The 22,583-nt window shown below is 41.3% G+C and overlaps 1 protein-coding gene across 1 annotated transcript; it reads right to left on the reverse strand.

The window, feature by feature from the left end:
* Positions 1–14,517: 14,517 nt before the first annotated feature.
* psmd14 (proteasome 26S subunit, non-ATPase 14) lies at positions 14,518–18,392 on the reverse strand. Its single transcript, XM_062379006.1, has 11 exons — positions 18,246–18,392; positions 17,293–17,346; positions 16,849–16,920; positions 16,629–16,748; positions 16,383–16,453; positions 16,132–16,282; positions 15,913–16,020; positions 15,703–15,777; positions 15,482–15,607; positions 14,950–15,012; positions 14,518–14,694 (listed from the first exon to the last, which is right to left on the reverse strand). The coding sequence occupies exons 2-11, from the start codon at positions 17,338–17,340 to the stop codon at positions 14,596–14,598; spliced, it is 933 nt and encodes a 310-aa protein (XP_062234990.1). The 5' UTR covers positions 17,341–17,346; positions 18,246–18,392; the 3' UTR covers positions 14,518–14,595.
* Between the last annotated feature and the right edge of the window lie 4,191 nt (positions 18,393–22,583).

Here is a 22,583-nt window from a genome sequence, read left to right on the forward strand (position 1 = left end):
GCTGTGATATCAATCATCCATGATCTAAAACATATTGTTTGTGTGGATGATGAACGGCTGCTCAGAAGTTTCGGATAATATCCTGACATTTTCCAGATTAGCTGCATGTGAGAAAACAACTGTCCGAGTCAATAGCTCTGGATATTTGAGAGTACAACACAAAACTGCAGGATTACAACTACCCCAGGTTAAACACATGAAGAAGACGCAGATGTCAAGATTCCAAAGCTCTTCGCGATAATGGCCAACGGCCGACAGATGTGCTGTAAACGGAAACACTTTAACCGCTGTGGAGGTTAAAAGCCCTCGATGCCTTACCCAGGTACCCTACCTGTTAAAATCATTGAACATGCACCTTGATTTTTTAGTTTTGTCCATGATCTGTGGACTTATACCGCAACCAGCCACCAGTGGGCGATCAAGATAACGTGGCTTCACTTTTGTGGAGCTGCCATGTCATCCATGTTGTATAATCTATGGGTCTGAGGGAATTGTGTCTTGCTGAATTGACCAGCGTCCAAAAGCAGCTGAATGGACAAGAGTGGTTTTGATTTTCTCCTCTACCAAAGAAAGCCAATAAGTGTGTTTCCCAGACTTTTGAACTGTAAAATACAAACAAGAAACTGCTGTTTTGTGGGAAGTATTGAACAATTTCCAAATCTAAAAAAACAGTGTGGTGCAGTGCAGTGTCTGCCGAGTTCCAACTCATTCAGATCCTTGGGAGTTCTTTGTATTCATGTGTGGCTCTCCACTGCGGCTTCACCAAACTGCAAATGGACAGTATCTAGAGCGAAAGCCAGATGGCAACAGCTGGATGGAACAATTGGGGCGGTGAGTGGGGGGATGTGTGAAGTGATCGGTGAAGAGAAAGCTGAGAGGGAGTAGAATAGAGCTCCAGAGTGGTGAGGCAAGATGAGCGGCGGTGGAACCATGACCGTCCCATCCACATCTGGCTGTTCTCCTGCTGCCTTACTCCATCTCCCTGCCAGCGGCACAGGAAACACGCATCAATGCAGAAGTTCATGCTCCAGACAGCGACAAGGAGAATATGAACTGGTTGAGCAACATCAATTTGCCGGTGTCAGCACTGTCAGCGATCCTCGTCGAGTCTGAATCACTCAGAATTTTCAGCACAGGATGCGAAGAGCATCTGCTGCCGGGCTGAGGACGGAGGCTAGAGGTCGCAGGGAGCGGGGCGGCCCATTCGGAAGAAGAACACTCTGACGAAGCACTTCTCAAAGATTCCACAACACAGTGCTACAATGCACCGTTACCCTGGGAACCAGATTGGGTGGGGCCGCTTGGAGAGTGACAGCGAGAGTCTCACTTGACATGTGGGGGGGGGGGGTGCAGATGGCTGTGCTTCATCGACCGAAATGTACGCTGAGTCACACGAGACACGCTCCCACCCTTGAGATGAGCTAACCTCAGTGTCCGGAGTCCAGCAGAGGAGCAGAGGGATCCCGATTGGTTTGATCCAAGTCTCGGGTCAAGTCTCTTTAAAAAGCAGGTCCAAGTTAGGTCATCAGCAAATCGCAGGTCAAGATGTGACTTGAAGCAGCGTTAACATTTCTTTTGAGTCACGTTTCTAGAGACACCTGATAGTTCAATCGATAGTCAATCTCCTTTCAGTTTGGTTAAGAGCTCTACAAATTCCTACTGGTGACTCTTTAGATGCTAAATGCTCCACTTCTCCATCCAGTAGGGTAATGACCTGGATAAGCTCTGAATTATAAAACCAAAACAAACGGCTCAAAGATGTTAAAATGTTCTGTGGCAATGAGAGGTACTCATCAACAACCTTTTTCACCAGTCCAAGACAAAGAGATGACGAAAAGGCACCAATGTCTTTAAACTCAGACTGTGATGTTATGAATATGAAATTTTGTTAATGAAAAGTCAATAATTCTTCAAAAAAGGAAAAAAAAAAATGATTCAGAAAAAGCGCAGCAAACTATATTATAAACCAGCAAGGCTTATCTTTCTTCTTCTATCGTTTAATGATTTCTCAACTTCCTGTAACTGGTCAGAAACTCCAAACTATTGAACCAAACAGATGTTTGGTTTGATCTGGACTAACTCTTTCAGTTTGGTTTTGATTTATTGATCTGCTTCGTGGCTCAAGGCTCATCAAATCTGTTATTTTCAGGTTCGGTCTAGACTGAAGGTGGAGACCTAATAAGGAAGGGTGTGCAAGTCCCTTAAAATTGTTGGATAATGAGAACGTCTCACACTTCGTCCTCTTCTAATCTTTTTTTAGGGTCCATCCTGATCCAAGAGCAGCACTCCCTTTGCAGAGCATGAGGAATGCTGACCCTCAGCCTCCACCTCCGCAGACAACTGTGTGTCCTCAGTCCAGTCACGGTTTAAACCTCCACCAGTTCAACCAGACATTTCCGGGACGCCGGTCTTTCATGACACTTCTCCTTAAGTCTGGGATGTGGAAAGCTTGTCTGGGGTTTCACACCATGACATGAGGTTGAAATAAGCAAAACCTTAAGAGGGCAACCTTTGCTGGGGTGTGTTGGTGTGTTTGGTCAGACAGGCTGTGCTTCTTTAACTTCTTTAACACACACAGACCACAGTGTGGCCACAGTGCAATCACATGTCGTGGACAGGAGATGATGTCCTTTTCTTTTTTTGTAGACTCCTCTTGTAGACTTGTAGACTGTGGTTTTAAATTGACCCACAGGGAAAGTAGAGGGACACACGTCTGCATCATGTTTACTCACTGGACTGAAAAAATAGCCTCTTTGTTCGCGCTGAAAAATGAGCTTCACAGACCTGCACAGAATTTGATACCGACACGAAAACGTCTGCGCCTTTTCCTGCTGTCACGGCGACTACGACGGATTGTCTTGGAGAACATCTCATTAATGAATTCCCGATTAGGCCGCCAGTGGAAAGGAGATGACATTCACACAGACAGGGCACATTTCCAAGGGGCTTACAGTGAGAGCCAAAGGCAGCGAGGCCGAGAATCATCCTGCGCTGACCTGGGCAAACCTTGTTACTCACACTTTTGATGTGTGTCTGCGACGTGCGTTTGAGTGCAGCCGCCCTCGCTACGACCGGGCCGGCCGCGTCATCCCTGACTGGGCAGTTTGTTCTCCTGTGGAGGAAGCAGACACGCCGGACTGGCCACACCTTTTACTGGCCATCGAGATGCTGGCCACACCTTTTACTTGCCACTGCTGATGAGTACATGTATTAATCCTATTCTGCATTAAAAGCTGTTTGTGAAGGTGGGAGACTACACACATATATTTTGCGACAAAATATATCAGAATACTGGTAAAAAATACAAAGGGGAATAAAAATATGTTTATTTATAGACATAGCGTTAGAACCATCACACTTTATTTTAGGGATATTGCCTGATAACCTTGAAGGAAATAGCCAAACAAAACTTCTGAGAGCCCTTCTTCTAATAGCAAATAAAGTAATTACAGCCTCCTGACTGAAGCCACAGCCCCCCCACAATAACCCAATGGAGAGATAGAATTCAAGATGTGTACTGGATGGAACACTTGACTGCTCTAATACAACTGAAAACAGAGGTATTCATAAACAACTGGCCCCCCATTGCTCTACACTTCCATTTGATATGATAAGCAGAATATATAGATATATTTCTTTTCGTTTCTCTTTGTTTTTCCTGTTAAGCAGTGGACATTTGCAGGCCATCCTCTTTCTCTTTCGGAACACAGTCTTAATGTAATCATCATGTGTGATGTACTGTGTCTGTGGACAATGTTAATGTGTAACTCAATTCTGATATGCCTGGATCCTGATGGCTTGGGCCCAAGACATCCATTGACAGTTAACCCCACAAGCCTAAGACTTGTATCCGTAGCACCTTATTTCATGTTAAAAATGATTGGATGTGATGTACTGTATGACTGCATTTCATAAAAGGAAATAAGTAATAAGTAATAAGTATAAGTTAAAAAAAACACAAATTCTGAGTCAATTAGGTTCCATGTGCGAGTTGTGTTACTTGGCATTTTTTCCTCATCTTTTAAAACACTCATTTACGAGTGAACAGTTTCCATTATGCTTGGTTTCACCTTTTGTTTTATTAGATTGTAAGTATGTTTGTCTAAATCACAATATGCTGACGGTAGACCATAATATACAAGCGGTGAGAGCAGGGTGTTCTTCAGCTCTCCCGCCTGCCTCCTAAAAACCTTCTGACAACCTGAAGCAGACTCTCACGGTGTCGACCCCGAAGGGAGGCAGAACGAAACTTTATGAGATTCTTGCAAGTCAGGAAATATAATTCGGAGTCTTGGCCTCTCTCTGCCGTGGGTTTCTTTCACCGTCTGCACTTTCCCTCTCTCTTTGCCAGCGTGCGCTCACGGAATAAAAACAAAACTTTTACCCAGCCAAATCAACAATCCTTTGTCGACACTCACCAGCTCTGTGCGTACTTTTCCAAACAAATGAGGGGAAATGTCTTTAACGGAGTACCTTTGCCGTGAGCGTCACCATTACTCACTCATTCCCGTCTGGATGACATGGAGGTGCCAGCTCACCTGGGGCCGTTCAGAGGCTGACTTCGCTTGCCCCAGGTGAAGTCAGCCTCTTTTGGGAAATGCATGACAACTGATTTCTATTAACATTATATAGCACAACAGGGGAATGAGTGATCAACCGAGAGACTGCAGAGGTCTGTGTAGTGGAGGAAGGAAAGTCCTCATGAAGAGACCACCACAGCCCCCTTCAACGTACGTGCACTCCGTCAGACAACTCCACAAATATACACATGCACAGAAATACACAGACACCTCGACAAACACAGTCTGCGACCTGCCGAGGTGTTTGCTCTCGCCGGTGGCCACTCGTGAGGTCACCGGAGGATCGTGTAAATGAAACAAGAATCCAAGAGGCGTAATTCTCACCACAGGAAAGTCTTGACTTCCTGGCAAACGGTTTTGCAGACAGACACATACGATAGGATCCTGTTTTGACACCACTGCCAGAGATGATACACTGTGCTCAGAGTCAGGTGTGCCAGTGTGAGCACAGCAGGGATGGGGAAGTTTGATTCAGAGGGGGGGTGGTGGAGGAAGGGCAGAGCAGCTGTGGGTGAGTGGTCTGCTGTAGCTGCTGAGTGAAGGTTGGGTCACAGTTCACACCCAGACAATGATTCTCCCAGTGGGTAACAGGCGGACTATAATGGCATGTCTTCAGCATTGGCAGGGTAGTGGTGTTGTTGGGGCTGTAAAGAACGAACTGTCCTGCAGAGACAAGCAAGTACTGATTTCCAAAAACCTGTCAGCGGACAAGAACACTCAAATCGGTCAACTTGACGAAAACCCCAGAATGCTAAAATATGTTATCTGTAATATGTAATATTGTATTTTGGTTTTTATGTTCACTGGAAATGTGATTTTTCTCCAATATCAACTTAGTGAAGAGTTGTGGTTGTTTAAAAAAAAGTTATTGTTCAGATATGGGGAAGTTCAGACAGCTACAACTCTTGGTTAAGGATAGGAAGATTGTGGTTATATTAGGCTAAGAGGCTAATAACCAGTTGGACGGCACAAACACCGATCTGTCACTTAACGTTGGTGTTGCATCCTGTCTTTTAGCATTTCATCCATTAAGACTGTCCATACAGCATTATTAAAACAGACTGGAAGACTGGATCAAACTCTCTAGTCCCATACAGGGCAGGAACTTTGTCTCATTAAGCAATTATGCATTTAATTCAAATAAATATCTGGAGTTCCCCAAGGCTCAATGCAAGGGCCTCTTGTATTTAGCAGTTGCATGATTCTATTAACACCCTAACTCTAGTAAGAGAATTATAACTGTACATTTGTGGTAAGAAATAATGCAGACTCTATTTTAATGTGATCAAATCAGCCATCTGCATTTTAACGTTTACATCATATTTGGTGGTTAGGAAATCAAAGAAAAATGAATTAGTTTTTAAATTAGAATCTGCAAATGTTGTTGACCCATTGATGCCTCATACATCACAACGAATCTAATAACATACATTTTTTTATTGCTATTAATGCAGAATATTTCTGATTTTGAAGATAAATGGCTGGAATGACCACAACCACCATTGCGGTCTTTAAAAGCAAAGGGTAATACCGGCATCATCACAGAATAATTTCACGTTGGCGAGGATATCATTCCACTCTGTCTTGTTTGACACTTTCCTTTAATTTCTTTCTTTTTTTATTACCATTTCATCCGCCCCCACACGACTCTGCACTACCTTTTTTGGTGTCAGTCTGAGCCCCGTCTCTCCATTTGGCTCCATGTGAGGCTGCAGCTCTCCGTAGACCATTCGCCACAGCGCTGTTTTCTGAGGGAAATGCCAGAAGGTTTTACCGACTGTGCCACAGGGAGCCAAACACCGCGCCCACATCCGTTTGTGTCTACAGTGAGTTTGCTACTTGAGTTGACGGTTTAATGGAGAGCATTTCGGACCGAGAGGCGATAACATCAAATTTACTGTCAAATTGAGTTGGTGCAGAAAAAGTATCCAATTGAGAGAATGACTCACAGGCTGTGGACAGGCACACTGGCAAACCGTATCATATTATTTCCCAGCAGAAAAGTTTTCTGCATGGGGAATTCATTAAGAATCTGTGGAAATGGAGTTTCTCAATGTTTTCCCCATCAAGCCACAAAGTAGGCACAAGTTACAGATTCACTATTGAGGACAAAATAACAAGCCTGTTAAAAACATCTCAGGAAACAGAATTAACATTTAACCAAACCACAATAGTTTGGAGTATGACTTACACCATTTCATTACTCACTTTTGCCAGTAAATAAAACTTCTGGTCAGTGCCTTTCTTACAGGAAAAGGAAAATATACCGAAAGGACGGGAAAGCTGCAAAAAATTACCTGCGGCCCAAAACTCAATCAGACCTCGTTAAAAACATCTGACCTCTGCCTCCCTCCCACACTGTCTGACTTGTGTCAGACACAATGCAAACTGTCTACTCAGGGTAATGTGTCCTGTCCTGCAGCTCCGAGGACCAATTAAACAGACGATGATAGAAAGTCCTCTGAGACAAGCATGACATCATCACAATGTGTGTGTGTGGGTGTGTTTTTCGTGGGTCTTTACAATGTCTCTCTCCTTTTCTAATCTCCTGTAATTACACAGCTCCTCGTCCCCTGAAGGAATCCAGCCTATGACATCAGACGCAGCAGAGGTTATTTGTTTAAAGCTGGAACATCTTCGGGAGCTCACACCTAATCACAAAGACTTCATGTGACTCACTGGAGACTGCGACAGGAGGTGTGAAGTGCACGTACAGGTAAAGGAAGTCACATATCGGTGGTAGACCACCTCTCAACGGCGTCCTGTATGGAAAACAAACTTTCTCCTGATATTTATTTAGATACAGTCTATCTGCTGAGCCATGATTGACCTTTACATTGCAGAAATGAAATAACAGACTCCCACAGATATGACACAGACATGGTGAAAGCATTGTGAACATCTTTGTTTGTTGTGGAGATGATTGAGTCAGAGGCGATTGTCTCAAAACCAGAGAAGGAAGTCTGGAGGTTTCTGAGTTTACTTGCATGAAAATAGGAAGTTAAACTTATTAAAATCAGTTCTGTATTTCAAATGGAAAATACTTCAAATTGCTCTTGTCTGCACAAATGCATAGTAACTGTCATTTAGGCAAATCTGACGATATTCATATTTTTAAAGGACCGTCTAACGTAGTTCTCCTTTTATATTTTGGGCTTCTTCTTACTTCTGTTGAGCAACATAAACTTTTGTCTTCTCTATGAACTAAGCTGCACAGCTCAGCAGTGACGTATGAGAACGTCATTAGATATGCTGTTATTAGTTATTTTCCGAACCAGAATATTGGACAAAATGAAAATCAACCTACTGGTGGTGCAAAGAGTCTCAGGAGAAAGATCAACTTTAAGCACATGAATCATTGGTCAAATCTGTTCAATAAAAATATGTGCAAATGCAAAGTACCCAGGTAATAAAGGACTGATAATATCAGACAAACTGAGCTTATTTAAGTTATTTTGGTAGTTTGCACTGAAAGATGTGAAAAACTTGCTGCTGGGTGTGAGCAACATCAGAAAGGTTAAATAAGGTTTAATAAGTATTAAAAGTCCAGGGTTCTGTTTTCAGCCCTGGACCGATTACCACAGAACCTGAAAGGCAAGAGTCTAGTCGATTTTGGCTCAGCTGCAGATCAGGGGATGGATCCAAGACAAGTTTGAGTCACTTTCTTACAGTGCTAGATATTTTTTTATTTTTTTTACATTTTCACTGATTCCCCAGAGAATAACTATTGGATCTTGATAACAAATAAAATCAGGCATATTTAGGGGACTGATATTTATGTATAGATATGTGTGCGCAATCTGGTATATCTTTATTGGATTTAGGAGACTGTTGGGCCTTGGTAGACATATGCATGGCTTCTACTGATTCTGAAAATAGTTATTTAATGTTACTCCTATTGAGACCGGCCTATTAGAAGGTTATAATCATGTATGTACATATTTTATGTATATATGCATCATTGCTTCACATTTCCAATTCCTTTATGATATACTTTGCACATACAACAATACAAAGTAAGGTTGAGACCCTTTCCATATTAATCTATGTTGCGGTTTGGCAAGACACAAATACACGTTACGTTGTGTCAAAAAACTGGATGTGATCAAATCTTAAATGTGAACGGAGCAACCTTTGAGTCAATCGTGCAAGTCATGGCCTGCTCACCGTTCATATCTCCTAACTGCCATTTTGAGAGGAAGAATACCTTATGTAACCTCTAATTAAAGGACAAAGAGTAAACACACTGTAACATAGAGAGCTGCTTATTTCCCTGTGTGTGTTACAGAGTCACTTATTGACTTAAACAACACGGCCCCAGACGCTGAGTCCCGCTCAGACCCGGCCAATGAACAGCTCCTCTCTTTTGCGGTTCTGTTCAACACGACCCTGCTTCCCTGTACAAACGCAGCCGGTCTGACTGCACATCACAAACTCACACACACACACAAACACACACACACACACACTCGCATTCATCTCCTCACAGCCCTTTGCTGTGGTGGAAACTCTGTCGACTGTGACATCATCACGCAAGAATGGAAATATTGTCCCGGGCAACAAATAACATCACAACACCGCGGAAATGGTTACTGTCATTAAAGCTTCATGAGCATCGATGCAAGGAAGCAAAGGCTGTGGGGCACAACACGAGTGGAGAGCCACAACCCACACAACGAGACGCACAGACACACACACACACACACACACACACACACATGCAGCAGAGTAAAAACAGAGAGCTCATTTATGGTCCAAAATCTTGCATCATGATAAATCCATCGAGGGTTGAATCATCCCTGGAACTTTAATTATGTGTTCTGGACTCCGCCGCACCGGATGGCCTTTGTGTACTTGTCCTCTATTATATCCTTTCCTCCCATCATTTCACTGTCCAATATCTCAAGGGGAACCTTTAAACAAACAGTCAAAGAGAGTGTGGAGGGGGACCGGGGACTAGTCCCAGATTTATCTGTGCTTTGAGCGATAACAGTTTCTGGTAAACTCGTGTGCTTGTATTTGCTGCAGACTCTCTCCTGTGGATTGGAAGCATATGGCTGCGTTGCATAACGTAGACAAAGAGAGCAAACATGCGGAGAAATGACTTCACATAATTATAAGAAATGGCTGGGTCGGTGGACTCGCTGTGTGGCTACAGGTCTGAATGTTGGCCAGTGGCCTCTCCCTGCAGAACCCGAGCTCTTTTTGCACATGCCTGAAAACAAATGGGGTCTTAGTCAGTGTTCCCTTTTCCCAGGAATCAGCAGATGGACAGCACAGAGGACAAAGAGTTCCTCGTCCACTGAACTGTGGAGCACGGGTCAGTTTGGATCACTTCAAGTTACCTCATAAATATCTCCGGAGAAGCACAACAGGAGACAGATAAAACCTGTAGGATAACAAGGGATCTCAAATATAAAAAAACAATAATGGCAGTATACAATTAAACTAAAAAAATCCTCAGAAGAGCATTTACCAGTCTGAAACTTAATCAAGCTTCACCAAAATGCACACATAGATATCGGTTCCCAAAATCTGCCAGATTCTTACCTTTAGGATCCATGATTGACTGAAAATGTCTTATCTCTAAAGGAAGTGGACAAGAACATTTTTATTTTGTTGGAGAATGTTTTAATAATAAATATTAATTTATGCAGCACCTTTACAAAATGCTGCTGAAAATGCTTCACATACAATATAAATGAAAATTAAATGACTTCTGAAAGAAAGGAGAACCAAATGGGAAAGAAGTAGAAATTATAGTTAGAAAATGTTAAATTAAAGTTCAGAAAATGCTTAAAAACAGAAAAGAAATCAATGATCAAAAAAATATCAGGAGTGCAAGCAAGAGCATCCTTCCTTTTTCACGTGAATAAACTTTAATCCATAACTGATCTCTCAGCGAACGAGAAAATACCTTGTTGGCTTCTGTGTTCTCAGACTGCAGACTGTCCTCCACCGAACAGGGGGGGGGGGGGGGGGGGGGGTCAGGGCAGGTCACTCTGACTTGTTAGGTCACCACCAGACAGATGAACACAAACTCTCTCTATAATGTGACTTTTACGGCCTCTGGTCAGGACAGTGGTCGACACCACTTCACCAAACGCAGATCAGAGGGAGCTATAACACATCTGTGTTGAGATCAAGGGATGGAGAAGAACTCCTGAGCCCTTGGGGAAGTTTAGCACCTAATGCAAACCTTTCACGGTCTTTTGTTTTCTTGGACGATTTAGCTTTTTAACTTCTTGTTCAAATGAAAAAAAACCCCACAAAGAACCATCTTGTTCCTCATTTGCTGTTTAATTAACCCTATAAAATGTTCTGCCTCGTAACAGCGCTCTAGTAAATCCACCCTCTTTGATTCGTCCCTTTTAAGGAACACATTCAGTCACACCACAGGTATTCCTGAGGTGAAATGTGGCCGACCTGGCAGGCAGGAGGCCGCGGGACGACTCTGACACCTCCGCCATTCATTTACACTTTGAGGCCGATGCGAGACGACCGCCGTTTCAAACTGTGCTTCAAGTTCTTCTGTCGGACCACAGCCCACATTCCTCATCTCCCAGCTGTCCTGCCCCCTCTGACAGAAGCCGGCACCATTCCTCATGTTGTATACATTAGTACTTGTAACACTGCAGGTATTAAGTGCCCCTGCAGATCTGTTTATTTCTTGGCAAGACAGATGTGTTGAGAGAGTGAGGATCTAGGCAGGTCAAGGGTACTTTAACCGAAGGGTCAGGACAGGGGAGTCAGACTCTGAACTGATGGAACACAGCTGTCCCGGCAGCTTGCATTACACTGAAATGCCCCAGCAGCCCACGTCACCTCTGCCTGGTCACATTTAACAGGCAGCGCTGGGAGGTGAAATACAGTCGGGATGGAGACAGGGCGCTCAGGAGACCGTGTGAAAGCAGATCTCGGTCGATGGGTGATCGTTTATAACCCCAAAGAGATGTGCAGAGAACTTGTACTTTCTAACACATGCAGTACACTACGCACACACTGCTAAACCCTCATTAGAGTGCAGAACAAAAAGAAACTAGACTTACTGCCCTGCAGTTGTATGCGTCCAGCTTCGGTCCCTCCAGGGGTTCCTGACATGTTGCATTTACAATATGGGGTCACTGGGAATTTGACCTTTGACCAATGAAATCTATTGGGTTAATCATTGAGTCATGGATACTAGTCCAAATTTGAAGAAGATATTGAGATTTCAAATTCAAGAGGCCAACACCAGGTTTTGTGAGGCCGGAATGAAACCCAGCTATCTGTGAGTCTAAGATTAAACTTTGTGGATACTTTGAAGTTCCACTCAAGTTAGACCACACAAATTTGAAGAAGTTTCTCTGTGACCTTTGACCACCCAAGGGGTTCTCTCCAGGTGTTCATGAGATACTGCATTCACATTAAGAAAAGCATTATTTGAAATGTCAGAGAGACCTTGACCTTTGACCACCAAATACAAATCAGCTCATCCGTGAGGCCAAGTGAACATTTGCGGCAAATATGAAAAGACTCCCTGAGACATCGTGTTCGCAAGAATGGGACAGATAACCTGCAAACATAATGTCTACAGCTACTCACACTTTGGACTAAAGTCCCATTCTTCAGCTGTTAGAGGTGGCTGGTGAGTTTTTCAGGTCAAGTATTCGCTTATAAACTAAAATATTTGACAAATTGAAAATGTGCCTGATGGCAGGACTAAATGAAAAGCAGCTAAATCCTTCATGAACAGGTCTCAAATCTATTTAGCTGTTGAGGCGCCTCCTGGTGGCCTTGTAGAGCAAAAGTCAGGTGACCATCGGCGTAAAATGGGATTAACCTCTGGGAACCAAGAATTTCGGTATCAAATTCTGTGCCAATCGAATGGATGCTTCCATATTTCACATGACAAGTGAAAATACATACTTGCAGTACTACCTTCATAATGGTAAACCTAGTACGATTCCTCCACTCATGGGGACCGAGCAGGAGTTAGTTTGAATGGCATATTAATGAAATACGACTTCAGATATTTCAGTCTGGACACAAGTGGTGGACCAATCAACTCACATCCCGAGAATCATACGATCAAAACCTCCAGAGCAGCAGATGCATGGACCATGAAGTGAGATTGTTTTTGTCGAAACCTGTTTCCATGGCCAGGAACGATCTGAAACTCAACAAGAGAAGGTTCACGATCATTTATCACCTCCTCACTTCATTTCACAACACCATGACTCAGAAACAAAGAATTCTCATCAGTTCACGAAAACAAAAGTTGACTTATATGCAGTTTTTTAATGCTGTAATTGTTTATGATTGTAAAGCACTCCTAACTGTTTATCTGAGAGAGCACATACTAAAGAATGACTTCATGCTGTCGTCCTCTGGGGCAGAGCCAGAGTGATGTGTTCCCGTCCATGGGAGTGATCTGTCCTCTTAAACCACACCAAACAACCCCAGCATTCATCTTGCCCTGTTCACAGTCTCCCCCTCTGAAATTATCTACTTAGAAGTGGTTTGGCATGAGGTCAGGGACTTTAAAAATAAGTGCTCTGAAGGAGCATGAGACACGCTGTCCTCTGTTGCTTCCTTCATGCAATGGACTGGAGAAAACACAGGTGGGTTTGGACAGTAAAGGTGCACTGGAACCTCTGGGATCTTTTAGTTTATGGATATTTCACGAGGACTTTGTCTGGGGGCAAAGGTTCACATTCCCCAAATCACCCGAGAGAGGGTGTTTCATTTCATTTCACACCATCCCAACGTTCACATTGAAAGAAAGCCAATTCCATCCTGTGCGATTTGCAAAGATTTCAGTCAGGCACAAGAATTATGTAACCCGAAGCCTCCCGGGGTCGATATCATGGCAGGAGGCCACGTCGCTCGTAACTCTCTGTCAGGTTAGTATATACTGGACAGGGTGGAGAAACACCATATGCTCCGTGTTCTCTGCCGTCTCTGGAGTTACTGCCGTGCAAGCTGCTCTTCTCTTGCTGGCCGAGATCCCGTGAGCCCATTATTGAGACGTTTCTCTTCACTGTAATAAACTAAGAGGGATATATTGGCATTTGGGCCCAGGTCCCACGATCAAAGCAAGAAAACACTATTGTTCCACGGTCGACAAATAGTCCCTTGTTGCTGTGCTATTAGTTCTATCTAGCCCAGGTCAGACTGTATATTTCATACGGCAGGGTAATGTCTTTACCATCCTTCATGTTCTTCCTTTCTGAAAACAACCGACTACAAAATCTGTAATGACTCACCTCTGAATGTTCTGTCGACTGAACATTACAGATCCAAACTTAACTTGGGTGAAAAAAGGACGGATCACTTTCTCTTCTTGCCTTTTTTTAAACTTGTAAAAGGCCATGATCATGCAGTCTCCGCTCACGAAGCCTGCATCATCTTTTTCCATTTCACTAACTTTGTTCTCAAGCCTGCGAGAAAACATGTGCTTTGGAACATTAACCGGACTGAAATGTTTTCTAAAATCTTGTGTTTTCACCCGTGTAAACTGCAACTCTTGCTCCATCAAGTGGTAAGAATGGTTATTACATCAAAGTACCTGGATTTAATAACAGCAGCCTTCTACTGATCAGACCTGATGGGTTTAGTTTTGTGATGTTATGAAGTCAAGGGAAAGTAATGAGATCACAAATCAGCACTAGTTTTAATGCTGAGGTTGATCAGTGTATACAACCACTGGTTTCTATTGCATCACATTTAGATTCCATGTCCTAAACAGGATTAAGGATTCCAATGTGTTTTCCAAATCAATTGACTTGCCCCTTGTTCAAAACTGGATCCCTTTGTTATTGTCAAATAATAACAGAATAAAAATACTTTGATTCAAAGAAAAACAAACTCATGCTTATCAGGCAGAGCTTTGTTGCTTGTAAAACTAAATATGATGCCGCCCACACTGTCTCTCCTCCAAGCAGAAATAAGCCAATTTGTTTCATACATACATTTATTTTATATAAAAGACAACATTGGTTGCAATATTAACAGTTATACACACACAGGACCATCACTGGAAAACGACGGTATCCAACATGGCCGCTAGGCACTGAACGATGTTGGATGTCATTAGAACATCTACGTGCTCCTCCAAGTGCCTCTTGGGATCCTGCAGGGAGGAGAGAGAAGTTGAGAACATCAACGGTGATACAGTGTCTTTGGTTTAAAAAATAAGAAAATGTTGATAACTTTATTGACTAAGTAACCAGAGCCCAGTTTCTATTCATTCTCTACTTGGACATTCATCAACTCTTCCTCTAAACATCAACTGGCCTTGATGGTTCAATTTTTCATAATACTAAAAGATGAAAAACTGTAAACATCAGCATACACAAAGGTCTTTTTCGGAACTTTGTTTTCTTACCTGTTTTCCAACATTCTTGATCGCCAGCTGCTCTGGGGTCATTTTGTCCTCTTCCTCGACGGCCTGAGTTAAAAACACAACAGTGTCAGATCTCAAAGAGCCACAGCGTATTTGTATGCATGGCTCTAAAGAAATGGTATGGTCATGCAAGCCCTGAGGAATCTTGTAAAAGGGATATAAAGCATGCTCGTAGATATCAACAAACTCATGGGAGAGCCACACTCATTCTCTGACTGCTGCGTGAAGCAAACAGTATAATAAAAATGTGACTTCCTCTGTGAAATCACTGTGATATGTCTGCATTATCATAGTTTAAAAGTCAATATTAAGAATATTAATTCTTCTGTATAGAAGATTGATAAAGCCAACAATATTATTCTAATCAAATGTACTCATCTTGATGTTATCATGCAGCAAGGCATGATAACCTTTGTTCCAGTTTGTGCTGTATTTAAGGCTTTTCTGATGAGCCTAATAAAAAGATTTTCAATGATTTTCAGAAGGCTGTTGGATGAGGCCTGAAGGAGTTCACCTTGTTGTAGTTCTTAGCCAGCTCCAGCATTTCTTTAACAATGGTCTCATTGAGCTTGCAGTGCTCGCTGTAGTCCTGCAGGGTCAGTCCCTCCATCCAGCTCTTCTTATGCAGGTTCAACAGCATCTTGAAATAACGACAGCCATTTTTTTCATGATTTAATAAAGCACCACTAATGTATATTATTAAAAGCATTATATATAATATGTGTTTTCTCTAACCTTCTGCTCCAGCTCGTTTTTCCTGTAATTGATGGTGATGGAGTAGTAATGCCTGTTGAGTCCATGAATCAGAGCCTGCAAACCAAAAGAAAAACATTGAGTGAAACCCAATAAAATAACAATGCACAAAATGTCTCCATTCTCTGGATTTTTTACAGGAATAGCACTGACAGAATGAAGTGATTGTATAACTCATCAATCTTCTGTTACCTGGATTGACGGCTTGTTCAGATGACCCAGGTTAGATGTGGTTTGTCTGGGTTCATGACCCAAAACCATCATGTTGGCGTTGATCAATCTGAAGGCGTCAATAACAACCTGTGGAACACATGAAACCAGTTTACTGAACAGTATGTTATTTCTACTATTCACTTCTGGATACACAATGAATTGATGATTGTGTGTTCAGCAGCAGCCACTCATCTTTACCTTTCCTTTGACGCTCTGTATGGGATCAACCACAACAGCAACAGCTCGCTCTGACAGGGCCTCAAAGCTCTGCTGTGTGTTGATGTCCACGCCAGACAACCAACAGCCAAAACCAGGGTGACTGTGGTACCATCCCACCACCATCTCTGGTCTGAAGAGCGACACGAAGAAAGTAAGACCGCAGACGGGTTTCAAGGTATTTGTGAGAGACCAACTCTGACCAGAGGAATAAATGGAATATTCAGTTTTACCTGCCAGTTTGTTTCAGCATGTCCAACATCTTGGCCTGGAAAACAGGATCCACTGCTTCAACACTCACACCCTGTAAGGGAAGAAAAAACAAGACTTTGTTGTAAAACTATTGAAATCAGCACAAGAACAAAGCATTTGTTATCCTTCTTCATATCATAATGCAAAGTTTAATGAAGTACAGTGTGTTATGAGACATCTGGATCAGGTATTTTATAACAATTAATATCATGAGGAAGAAAACATACCGTTCCTGACTGGGGCATGGCAAACACATCAATCACTCGCACTGTGTAGTCGTCAACAAACTCTCCCAGCATCAATCCCATGACCTCCATTGGTACACCAGCCCGCCCATGCTTCAACATCTAACGAATCAGACGTCACAAAGATTCAGATGCCATTGAATACACAAAAATGAATACAACCACACTGAAAAAGGGATTAATGCAGATAATACGTGATTACCTTGAGCAGGGCCAGGGAGGAAATGTACACCTGTTCTGCTGTGTCCACTGCAGGAGCGTCTGTTGGGGGACCCTGAGGAGTCAAACCACAGTTTATTAAACAGTTGTTCTTGTCTTTTGCTAATTCACCATCCAAATCATCCAGAATTATAATTCATATAATATGTAAAGGGTGATAACTTCATAAATGAATCCAGTGGAACACTACATTAAAACCATGAGATTTGTGAGGCAATATATGGGACTGCTATACATTTGTCTCACCTCTAATATTTGCTAACGCTGAAACTGACAGTCTTAATCGAAGCAGTAATGAACCCCAATAGTGTTATGAGCAGGAACCAGTGTGGCAAACCAAATGTTTTATTAAATCAAATCTAAGAGCTTTAAAAAACATATCAGCACTGATACTAAGCATCTATGGATTATTTGATCATTGCGTTACCTGGCCAAGCCCGGGCATTCCACCTCCAAGTCTCAGCAGCCGATCCATAGTTATCTGTTTAAACAAACACATTAAAAAGTAATTAGCAGCAACTTGAATTGATCAGGTATCAGAGAGGTACATGTGACACGTGATAATAACAAGATCAGGTGTATCAGGTACAAATAAGTTGAGTACTTCTGGATAAATTCAGTACAAATTGTTTAAATATACATAAAGTATAAATCGTGGAACCACGATTTGTGTGGTTGTTGGTAAACCAAGATGAGACATAAAAAAATATGCATTAGAGAACATAAATATTATAACAGTCAGTATAATGCAATAGAGTTCAACAGCAGCAAAAACTACACTTACAGTTTTATATATTTCAATATTGTTTAGGCTACTGCTTCCTCTAGTGTAGATTTCATTTATATTCTTATTTTCAATATTATTTTGTCTGTATTTAAACCTAATCTGTACTTTTGCTGCTAGATCACGGGGCCTGTTTATCTTATTGGTTGCAGACACAGTAGATTTATAAATTTCGTGTCTAGAAAAGCCTGAGTTTGTCACATCTACAAGATCATTATAATTATTCTAAAATACCAACAGAAATCCTGCAGAGAACTGACGTTAGCGGCCAAGTGGCTAGTTAGCACCAGTTAGCTGATTTCCAGAGTCACGTAAACACGGATAATCAAGTTCAAAATATTTGCTTGCGACTACCGTTCAATGTGTTTTGACGGCAATTTAATAACAAGAGATGCACTTGCTAATGAACTGACGTTAAATCGCTCGGTTTAGAAACTAGTGTTGGCTGTTAGCGTTAGCCTGCTGTTAGCTTACTCATGCTAACTTCGCCTGTGTCATCTCGGAGCAGAGAAGCACCGACAAACTACCGACACTGACTCCGTCTCGCCGTGTTTTCTGGAGGTGAGTGTCTGTGTTCGAGCCCTGACTCCACTTACCTGCTGTCAAATGTGTCGAAGCTTCAGAAGAACGAGTTTCTCTCGGTGTTCAGACTCAAACACACCGACTACAATGAATCAGCCAGATTCTTTTCTCAGGAAAACTACTTCCGTCGCTCTCATGACGTCACGACGGACGACTGCAAATTCAGGACACACGGGGGCGCAACAGGGACGAAACACATAATACTAGTAATAATAATAATAATAATAATAGTAGTAATAATAATGTAATTATTACTATCATTATGATTGTTGTCATCATCATAATAATTAACTATTTCCCATGTTTGTGGTCGTTGGTCAAACAAGGAAAGAATGAAATAACAAATATGTAACTAATTGATTAATATATATATTGCATGTTATTATTATATTATCAACCATATTAATAATATAACACATGTTATATTTAAATATTACATTATTGATATTAATAACACCATCCCTGTAATAATACAAATATAAGTAATACTTTTATTTAAAACTACAGTGCCCATTTATTGAATTCTGTGATACATTTCTACAGATTGAATATTTAAAATCAAGATCTTCAGGCTTGTTTACTGCAAAATCTTTTGCATTTAAATGAAATATATCAACTATGCTCTTCAGTCCCATGGTTGTATTCTAAAAAGTATCATTCAATTTGAATTAAGTGTGTTTGTGTTTTTTGAAAAGATCATTATAGGATAAGATCATCAATCAATCAATCAATCAAATTTTATTTGTATAGCCCATATTCACAAATAACAATTCATCTCATGGGGCTTTAACAGGGTGTGACATCCTCTGTCCTTAACCCTCAGCAAGAGTAAGGAAAAACTACTAAAAACCCTTTAGATATAGTTTTCCTCACTCTCTTTCCTGCTGGCCTTACTGGGTGGTTGTGACCTTCTGGTGGGTTAATGGCTCTTTATTTAAATGTTTTGAACAGTTATCAATGGTCAAACACAATGTAATCTTTGTCCCAAGCAGCTGTTAAGAGTATAAATGTATGTAAAGAACACAGTATGTAGCCATACAACATCAGTTCTGAAACTACAGAATAGGTCCAATATTTATTTTTAAAGAGAGGTAAGGACAATAAGAGAGGTAAGTGATAAGAACAATATTAAATATGCCATCAATTGGGACATTAAGTTAGTACTTTAAGGTTATTAGATATACATGTTATAATTTAAATGAATGCAACAATGGACTTAGCCAGGGTTGTTATCTCCACCAACACTGATCAAACATGCAGCGTCTCTCCTTTAATACTACGAGGAATGAAAACTGCTGTGATGTCTGTGTGGCGTCTCATATTTCAACATGCAGGCATTTCATTATTCCCAGAGGAGCCACAAACTCCGGGCCAAGCCACGCCGTCACACTGGCGTTGGCGGAAAAGCCCTCATTTGCGCTGGTGTATTTCACACCGGCAGTGGCCAATCCTGCAGAACAACTCTGACGATCTGTCCACAGCCGTGTCACAGCCAGGCAGGTCAGCTGGCATGTTAGTTATTTGGTGGATGCAGAGAGGAGAGATAATCATCCACATTCCTCAGTCCCTCCCTCCCCACACCCACAGCACCTCCTGCTACCTCCTCACAGCCTGAACCAGGATGTGCTTCTTCAAGGAACCTATCCTCCAGATTATTAAAGTACACGTCCTTAATGCTCTCTCAGTTTTATCTAATTTCCTTTGGCTTGTAGTCTCCTATTATGACACTTCAGCAGGTCTAGGCTACACCCACCATTAAAGGGTCTTATCTAAGCAATAACTTGATGAGTGAAGACAATACAGGAGGCAGACGGCCATTATTTTTTTTCCTTTCGAGGGGGTTGAGTTTTTGTTAATGAATCATTATTGCTGACTGTGTGGTCCCATTGAATGCAGCTCCTCATATGATTGGTTGACAGCTTCCCAGTGGCTCCCTTCGAAACCTATTCATTTTGTTGCTCTATATGGGGAAAAGTCATTTCTAAAGCTTTTGTAAATGACCCAGACAAACAATGGAAACATGGATAAACGAGCCCAATGGAAGGCTTGAGATAAATGCAGCATTGGAAACCAAACAGGTTCAAAGCATTAAGCACATGGATGAGAAATGCACAGTTTTAATTTGTGAAATATTAGCATATATATGAAATCTATTTGATGGGTTTACTCATCAATATTTATCAAAAATGGATATTAACAAGCACAGGAAATCATCGGTTTGAAAAAAGATTATTGCTTCAGATTATTTAGATAGGAATGATTTTTTTCTTTTTTTCTTTTTTAGGATGATCAGAAGTAGCTTGTAACACGACACCAGCATGAAACCTTAATCCCACCAGCAGAGGAAACAAGGAAGAGAAATTTGATGCTCTAAGAGCTTCTCTGCACCCTGATGGGATTTGGATTTAGCCCTGCTCCATAAATCTCCTGCAGGACCTGCGAGCAAGCGTTGCTTTGAGTCCTTAAGTGTTTGTATGTGAATATAAAATGAGCATAATCAGGTAAAAGTAAAAGACAGCGTGAACCCAGCCAGTTTAGTCCGACACAAACACTGTATACCTGTGTGGCCTGAAGTTTATAATTAACTCTCTGAATAAACATAAGAATCTATTTGCAGTGGTTAAGAGCGACACCATACGATCCAAAGTCTGTAGTTTGAGTCTACCTGTTTTGCACATCACCCATCCTCTCTCATCAGTCATCTCTGTGTGATCTACTTATAAGGAAAGGCTGAACTGACCAGAATTATTTATTTATTGCTCACTTTTTTCTTTTTATTAAAGCCACACTGAACGACAGCACATTGGATTTTCTCAGTTTTTTTTTACATGGGTGATGATTTAGAGGCTTTGCAAAAAGATGTAGGTCGAATACATTCGACTCAAAGGATCAAAATAAACACAAGGACACGTTATATTGATCTGAACCCGTCACAGTAACGGGTTTCCTCTTGAGTAGCTCCAAGGTTGGAAAAATCTTTTCCTTCAAACAGGGACAGTGTCCTTCTGTTGTATCAGCATTGAAACATTATGAGCTTTGTATTGAGTGAAATATCCAAGCCTATTTATTTATCAATAGTTCATGGAGGCAACATATTTAGCATCTTTCAAAAATGTAGGAATTGCGACATTAAAGAATACAGATGAATGTGTTTGAACAGTGTGGCTTGCAAAGTGGCTCAGTGAGGTTCGATGGGTTGATGCACTGTTGTGTAAAGTATTGTTTATGTGCTGTAATTTTGTGTTACTGTAACGACGTGTAAAATATCTGGAAGGCGGATATTTGGAGCTTGTATGTAATATTTTATTTAAACTTTTATCTAATATATCCCAAGGTACAATATCAGGGGGAAGATAACTTTGAACCACTATTTTATTTAGGAACATCTTAGTATACGACGTACATAGAAAGGTTAAAAACATGGTTAGATTCCCAAAGGTAAGGTATCTTGCCCACAGCAATACCCCTGATTAGTTATTGTTATTTTCACATTAAACCATATGAAGACAAAAGGTCATAACTACAGCTCAGCAGATAATAAGAATTACAGGTTTTAGAATGGGCAGATGTAAAACACACCCAGCGGACAATAGAGGGTGGACCTGGTGTAATGAGGGAGGCCGCTCCTCACTCTGAGGGCAATAGCCACAAATAAAAGCTTTCTTCTCTGTCTGATGAACCCAAAAGGTCTTAAAAGGTCGAACGCCAGAGATAGAAAAAACATGCACAGTGGTCGGGTCATCTTCATGCTATCAGAACAGGAACCAGGAAACTGTAGTTCCTCATTTTCCACCTCTCACTTATTTCAGTGCCAAATGCAAAAATGCACAGTTTTCACTTTTACAAACCACGTATGGTCAAATCAATCTTGTGAATGGAAAAAAACATCAATGATTCTGTTGATGTATGAGTTCATGAGTCAATATTTTGTTTCTACGACAACAAATTAAGCCATAGCATGATTTACATCTCCTTCAGATTTTTATGGGTTAGTACACAAATAATGTATAAAGCTGGCATATCACGATTCAGTTTGTTTGAGTCTCGACAGCGGATATCAACTGAGGGGAACTGGCAAGTTTAACAAAATAAGGGTCAAGACAAATATGAAAAATAGATGTGCTTCTGTAGAAGGAGACAATGAATTAAAAAGGTGTGGCTCCCTTTTTATACAAAAAGAAAATGTAAAAACAAAAAGAAGGTAACATATTTTTTCTGTTTGATGGAATAGATTTAAGAACCTAATAGGGTTGCAAGTTGAATTCTTCAGGGTATGAAAGGAAAGGGTTCTTCCGCCAACACCTTTTCGGCCTATGCACTATTTGTATTAGTTTATTTTTAATTATACTTTG

The sequence above is a fragment of the Platichthys flesus genome, chromosome 1 (assembly GCF_949316205.1).
Source record: "Platichthys flesus chromosome 1, fPlaFle2.1, whole genome shotgun sequence".
NCBI classification, from domain to species: Eukaryota; Metazoa; Chordata; class Actinopteri; order Pleuronectiformes; family Pleuronectidae; genus Platichthys; species Platichthys flesus.

Coding starts and splice junctions, on each gene's coding strand:
- psmd14 (XM_062379006.1), bottom strand. CDS start 17,340: ATGGATCGGCTGCTGAGACTTGGAGGTGGAATGCCCGGGCTTGGCCAG. Junction 15,778..15,912: donor TGAACAAGCCGTCAATCCAG/GTAACAGAAGAT, acceptor TTTGGTTTGCAG/GCTCTGATTCATGGACTCAA. Junction 15,608..15,702: donor AAAACGAGCTGGAGCAGAAG/GTTAGAGAAAAC, acceptor CGTTATTTCAAG/ATGCTGTTGAACCTGCATAA.